The sequence below is a fragment of the Crocuta crocuta genome, unplaced genomic scaffold (assembly GCF_008692635.1).
Source record: "Crocuta crocuta isolate KB4526 unplaced genomic scaffold, BGI_CrCroc_1.0 scaffold36, whole genome shotgun sequence".
Classification (NCBI taxonomy): domain Eukaryota; kingdom Metazoa; phylum Chordata; class Mammalia; order Carnivora; family Hyaenidae; genus Crocuta; species Crocuta crocuta.
The window spans coordinates 17,025,730-17,032,464 of NW_027532203.1; the positions used below are offsets into that span (position 1 = coordinate 17,025,730).

Below are 6,735 nucleotides of genomic sequence, written 5' to 3' on the forward strand. Positions count from 1 at the left end.
CCCCCCCCCCCAGCTTCCCTGGGGTCTCCCGCCACCGTCCCATAAAGGCCGCAGGGTTTTGCCTCCCGTGCCTGCCGCCAGCGTGAGCCCCATGCTGCCTGCTCCACACACCGGCAGCAGTCTGCTCTCTAGACCAGGCCAGGAGCCTGGCTGCTGCTTTTTCCCGTATTTTCCTGTTAGCCCTCCCACTGCTGGCAGCCCTGGGGACCTTATTAAGATAATGCAATGTCATTAGCAGTGGCAGCAGGAAGAGGGTTTGTCTTAGACCATCAGGTTACCAAGAAGTCTGGGCGGATGGTGCTGGGAAAGCGTTATCGTGACTGGGAGCCCTCGTAGAGACCGAGGCCCCCGGGCGAGACCCCGCAGCCCTTTCTTTCACTCAGGGGAATGAGCTCATGAGGACCGGCTCATCTTTCCCACGATAAGCTTTCTGGGCTGGAAGGGGGAATGCAGATCAAAGCCTGGGTGCATGTGGCCTGGGCTGGTCTCCAGTGCCGAGTAAAGGAAGGGGAAGGCAGACAAGGGAACCGGGGTGAGCACGAGCCCACTGGGGTTGGAGCAGGGGGTCCTGAGAGGCGATCCTGCAGCTGCAGGTCTGTGGTCAGTCGACAAACGTGCCATGAGCACCCACTGCACGTTCCCTGTTGTGCAGGATACAGAAGCACCTGGCAGATTCTCAACCAAGCAGATCCGGTACCCAGGAACCCCAGGTTCAGGGCCTGGTTCAGCCTCTCATCTCCTGTGTGACCTTGGCCTCCTCCCCTCTCTGGGTCTCGGGTTCCCCACGTGTCATGTGAGGGGCTTGGAGCAGGCACTTCCTAAAGTTGACCCCCAGCCCATGATTCCATTCAGATATTGCCCAGGGTCAGAGAAGCTACAGACGCATTACTGCAGCCTCTCTGCCCCAGTTTCCTCCTGACAGTGATGGCGACACGGACTCCACAGGCTTCAGTGAGATAAGGTGTGACCGCCCGGTGCCCAGCAAGCACCTGACCCGTGCTAATGGTTAGTACAGGGAGCCTTGGTTCCTTATCTGCAGTGGCTGGGGTCAGTGTGCCTCGCCCATCAGAGTGCTCCTCCTGCATCACCTCGCTGCCCAGGCTTCTAACGAGACAGGGCTGCAGGAGCCAGGGACAGGGCAGTGGCTCTGCAGAGATGAGGGACAGCTCAGGAAGAAAGCACACGTGATGGCCCCTGCCCTGGAATGACATGCATGGGAAATAGAAGCAGCAAAAGCACCTCTGAGCAATGTGTTCATCTGCCAAGAGCACCTGGATGGTCGAAAGGGACCGCAGTGCAGACAGAGGGGCTCGGCTCCCAGAGCTCCCTGTCCTGTAGGCGAGCAGGGACAGGAGACAATGCTGACACCTGTGAGGTCATTTGGGAACAGGAGACAGTGATGCCAACACAGTGTCCTCTGTTGCTCCCTCCTTGCCCCTCGGTGCCCCAGCTTGAGGTGCAGCGTTCAGGTCACAGGTGCTCTGGAAGGTGAGGGCAAAGGACAAGACCTGGGCGGACAGGGAAAGGTCTGTAGAGGATTGCCTTTGAATTTGACCTTGAAACGTTGGCGGGAGCGGCTGGAGGAGGGGTTGGGAGGGAGACATTTCAAGCAGTGCAGTTTGCAAAAGTAACCTGGGAGAGAGGTGCAGGGAGGAGGGGGGCCACATCAAGGGGTTCACGGCTGGAAAGGAAGGAGTGCACACGCTGACATCCGGGCTCGGACCTCTAGCAGGACCCCGAGATGGGGCATTGGCGTCCAGACACAAGACCTGCACAGAGACGGAAGGACACGGGGTTTACCAGGTGTCCATCTCACAATATGGCAGGCTCTGCATTCGAGGGAGGGAAGGCTGGAAGTCAGGCTCGTGCCCGAGGGTGGCCAGAGAGGGCGTGGCCAGAGCACGGGCTGCGAGAGGAGCAGCACGTCCATGGGGGTGCGGGTGCGGGTGCTGCGCTGCGGGGGCTGGGGGCTAGCAAGCAGGTGGGCCATCTTTTTTTTTCCCAGCTTCATTGAGATATAACTGACGTATAACACATCAGTCAGTGTCATGATTTCACAAAAACATGGTGGTGCACACATTAACACACATCCATCACCTCAGATGGGGTAAAACAGCCATAATATATGAAGCCAACTAGCGGGAAGAGATTCAGTATAAGCCCATTACCCAGATGCCCACACTCCCCAAACACCAGAGGTCAGAGGTCCCCATTGTAGAGGTCTGGCCGCTGTGGCCCAGGACAGCTAAGGACCTGGTCCGGTCCTTGGAGTGTGCCTGGCCCCGGGCCCAGCTCTGCCGGGTCCTGTAACACAAAGGTCGTTACGGGGGGGAAAAAGGAGGAGGCGTGACCTTGGTAACCCCTTCCCTCTCTGTCATTGCTTTCCTCCTCTCGAGAGTTAAGGGATTGAATGAAATCAGTATTTTCAAGGTCCTCACAAGTCTGCAGTTAATAATGCAGGTTACTGGGCCCACCGACTCAGACTGTGAATCAGAACATATCAATGTGACCCTGGGAGACTGGATGATCTCGACAATTTTTTTCCAGGGCTGACTTACCATAAGCTGTGCAGCTCTACCCTCCCCACTGCTCCCACGAAAAGCCTCCATTAGGCACCAGCGGCTCCTGCCCAGGGCTGAGCCGCTCCCCAGCAGGCCCCAGTCTTCTGGCCCCACAGGCAGAAAGCTGGCTGCAAATGCCCTGTTTTGATTATTCTAGTGTGCACTTTCAGAGGCAGCCCCGAGAGGCCGCAGGCTGGTAGTCCCCGGTTTGAAAATCTACCCTTTCTCAACCTCCGAAGAGCTTGCAGACAAACCGTACTCCAGACTGCTCGCCAGACTCCTTTGCCCCTCATGCCTGGACACCTTTGGGAAAGTTGCTTGACTTCTCTGAGCCTCAACTCTAAGTGAGGAAATCATTCTAGGTATGTTGAGTCTAACTCATACAAACTCAGCTTCCCTCATCAGTCCTGGACAATAGGAACTGATGTCTGGCCCTAGGTTCAGTTCTGCACAGAGAGGTTAAGTAACTTTCCTGAGGTCCCCCAGAAAGTTAGTGGTGGGTCTGCAGCTGCAGCAGGGGCTCCCAGGCCCCTAATGGGGGCCGCACTCCTACCATAACTCGCCTCTGAATAACAACTTTCCAGAGTCATTGAAATGGTATAGTCATCTGCCCATAGCAGGTGCTCAATAAAAGGAAGTCACCTCCTTGCACTTCCTACACATGTCAGCTAATGGCTGCTGAAATGGGACTTATTTTGGATGCTCTAGTGAAAAGCATCCTTGGGAGAAGGATGTGGATGTTTATAGCTGGCCCTTAATATCTAGAGAGTTACTATTTGCGTTGTCCGTTATTTGAGGATGACCCTCAGCATCAATACTAAATACGTGCAATAGTGATTTTGAAAAATATCCACCTTATAAAGTTCTGGTGGGATTAAGTGAGCTGAAATGCTTATGGCCCCACTGAAGACTCGGAGGGTGTCCTCCTCCAGGCCCTGTTGAGGACGCAAGTCACACAGCCAGGGAGCGTGCCCAGCTGACCACCTTGGGTCAGCATTTCCCTGGGAGCCTAGGTGAATGTGTGAGTCCCAAGACATATCCCTGGTGACTAGATAGCATTGCTAGGGGGGCACAAATGGCACTAAGCACCCCACTCCTGCAGTGGTGGGGAAGGGGGCCTGAGTTCTAGTCTCAGCTCTGCCATTACTCTCTGGGTGGCCTTGGCGAGTTCCCCTCCCTGGGCCCCTGTTTGCCCACCAGCAAAGGTGGCTCTCGCAACAGTAGCATCTGGCAACTTGTTAGAAATGTGTGTTCTCTGCCCTCTCCCCCAGACCCCCCAAATCAGAATCTCTGGGAGCGGGGCCCTGCACGCTCCTTCGTCAGGCCCAGGGAGCCGTTCCGATACAGGCTCAAGTTTGAGACCCACTGGCCCATACGCTCGCTAAAGCCCCTTGCTATTCAACCCCCAGTCCCCTGGATGAAATGTGGGTTATAGCTACCCTAAGAGCAGTAAGCTGTGGCTGGGGAAGGGAGCGTGGGATGTCACAGCACGGTGCTAAGCAGCCTGGGCGCAGCTGTGGGTCGTGGGAGGGGCAGGGACCTGGAATGTGGAGGAGAGGAGGGTCTGGTGTGTGGGCACGCCTGCCGGCCTCAGGAGCCGCATTCACTTCCTCCTCCCTTCCCATCCCCCATCTCCATCTCCCAGGTGCCCTGTGCCTTCCCGGTAGCACAGGAGGAGGGGGTGGATCTGTCCGGGTCCTCCCCTGGTCTCTGCCAGGGGACACAAGAATGTCCTTGTCTCTCCTGCCCCGCCCCTGGGGAACCAGGCCAAAAACGAAGGCCAGTGAGACCTCTAGCGGCCGGGGGATACCAGGCGACCAGGACCTGCTCCTCCGTCCTGCGGTTATACTGAGCAGGGTTTAAATCTGGCCATTTCAGGCCGAGTGCCTGGGCTCCTCATCTGTTCTGACCTCAAACCCGAGGCAACAATTACCAACAGATGCTCCACCCAGGCCACACCTGCGGGGAGGCCGTAGGAGACAGGACGCAGAGCTCGTTAGGAGCGAGGCAGGGTTTGCAAGTGAGTCCTAGCCAGGCCTGCCTGGGGAGGGCTGCAGAAGGACCCCGAGAGGAGTTCTTGCGGCCCATCTGACTTGACCTCAGCCAGGTTGGAAGGCTCCTCGAGCTGGCCTGTGCTGCCCTCGGTCTTTAGGAAAACAACCCCGTGATGTCAGTCTTCCTTTCGAGATCACCAGGAGGTGTGTTGCATCTAGGTGGACACAAACCCAGATTCCCTCCATCGGCCCTGGACAATAGGAAGTGATGTCTAATGCTAAACTCAGCTCTGTGCAGAGACATTAAGTAACTTGCCTAAGGTCTTTCGGCATGTTCGTGGTGGGTCTGCAGCTGGAGTAGGGGCTCCCAAACCTCAGTGGAGCTCCACCTTTATACCATACCTTTCCCCTGAATAATAGCACTTAAATCCTAAAAAGCTTTGCCCTAGATTAGGCGACATTCTTGTTGCACCTGGCTCTTTTGTAAACCCTGGAATTCTCTGCAGACAAAGAGGAAAGCCCACAGCTTGGGATGAGAAACCACAGTGCAGGAGACTTGAACAAGGTGTGCCCGGCTTCTGTAGCCTCCCAGATTAGTGCTGAGGACAGACAGATCTCCACAGCCCTGGGGGGCCAGGATGGGGCCTGGGGCTCTGGGCAAAGGCACAGGGCGAACAGCAGGGAAGGCCTGCCTGGAGAGAGCGGGCATGAAATTAAGGTGCAAGGCAGTATCAGAGGTTGCCACACCACTCGAGAACTGCCCACCTGCGGGGAGAAGCGTCCCCCGCAGGCCCATTTTCCAGTGCGTGAGCCAGGCCTCTGACAAAGAGTGGAGCTTCGTGCTCTGAGCTCATGAGTGAACGGAGTTCTGGAGTGAAGGAGGCCTTCCTGGACACTGCTCCTTCTCCAGCCCTCCAATCCGGGTGAGTAGCCGCACGCGTTAGGAGTGAGGCAGGGTTTGCGAGGAAGTCCTAGCCTGGGTCCCGTTTCCGGAGTTGGACACCAGAGCGGCGGTGAGCTCTAGCAGGTTGTGGCGTGAAGGGGGAAGGGTTGGGGGGGAGGGGGCGGCGGCTCCTCGGGCTCCCCGCGGGGACTGACCTCAGGCTCTGCATTGCAGGCAGGACAAGCTGAAGATCCACATGCGGAAGCACACGGGGGAGCGGCCCTACCTGTGCATCCACTGCAACGCCAAGTTCGTGCACAACTACGACCTCAAGAACCACATGCGCATCCACACGGGCGTGCGGCCCTACCAGTGCNGGCGAGGTGGGCGGCCACCTGGGCGGGGCGGCCATGTGCCTCCCGGGCCCCAGCCCCGCCAAGCACTTCCTGGCGGCGCCCAAGGGCGCGCTGAGCCTGCAGGAGCTGGAGAGGCAGTTCGAGGAGACGCAGATGAAGCTGTTCGGGCGCGCGCAGCTGGAGGCCGAGAGGAACGCGGGGGGCCTCTTGGCCTTCGCGCTGGCCGAGAACGTGGCGGCGGCCCGGCCCTACTTCCNGTCTGCACATGTGTGGGCATCTCCTCCCACAGGGCCTGGAGCCCAGGGCCTGGCCTCTACCTGGCTGTGGCTGGCTGTCACACAGAAACTCACAGGGACCTGCGCACAGAGGAGGCCACACCCCGGGGGCCCAGGAGATGGAGGAAGGTAGCTTGGCCAGAGGCAGACCAGAAGGAGCCCGGCTGAGGCCCACCGTAGGGGTCTGGGGCACACCTCCTAGCTGAGCCACCATTCTACGGCAGAGCCCCTACTGACCCTGCTCCGAAGGGTCACGTTTCTAGTCTCCAACCATCCTGGGATCCTTATGGGAAATGCCCTATTGGCAGAGAAGGTTCCTGGAGTCTGGGCCCATTTTTCCTCCCTGTCCCATGACCAGGGACAGGTCAGTCATCTCTACCCTGTTAGGAGAGGGCGCTGGCAATTTAGCTTCCCCTCTCACACCCACCCACACACATATACACACACATACACACGTATCCTTCCCACAAGAACTGAGAAGGTGGGAGCTTTGCCCTCCTGAACTCTCTGGTGAAACCACCTCTCTTACTGAGTTTAGTTTTCTCACACCCACCTCTCTATTAGCACAGGTGAGAAACATGGCCAAACTATGCAGAGGGGACAAAGAAGAGCGGAGATGTGGCTTGTCCACAGGCAGCTTTGGGAAATTCCAGATCCTCCCCACGT

General features: G+C 57.7%; 1 protein-coding gene across 1 annotated transcript in view; it reads left to right on the forward strand.

The window, feature by feature from the left end:
* The window catches only part of ZBTB7C (zinc finger and BTB domain containing 7C), a 298,728-nt gene extending 292,526 nt beyond the window's left edge, over nt 1–6,202 (forward strand). Inside the window, 2 exon segments of the mRNA XM_077777647.1 lie at nt 5,673–5,813; nt 5,815–6,202. Of these exon segments, the coding sequence (XP_077633773.1) occupies nt 5,673–5,813; nt 5,815–6,202 (529 nt within the window).
* The last annotated feature ends 533 nt before the right edge of the window (nt 6,203–6,735 follow it).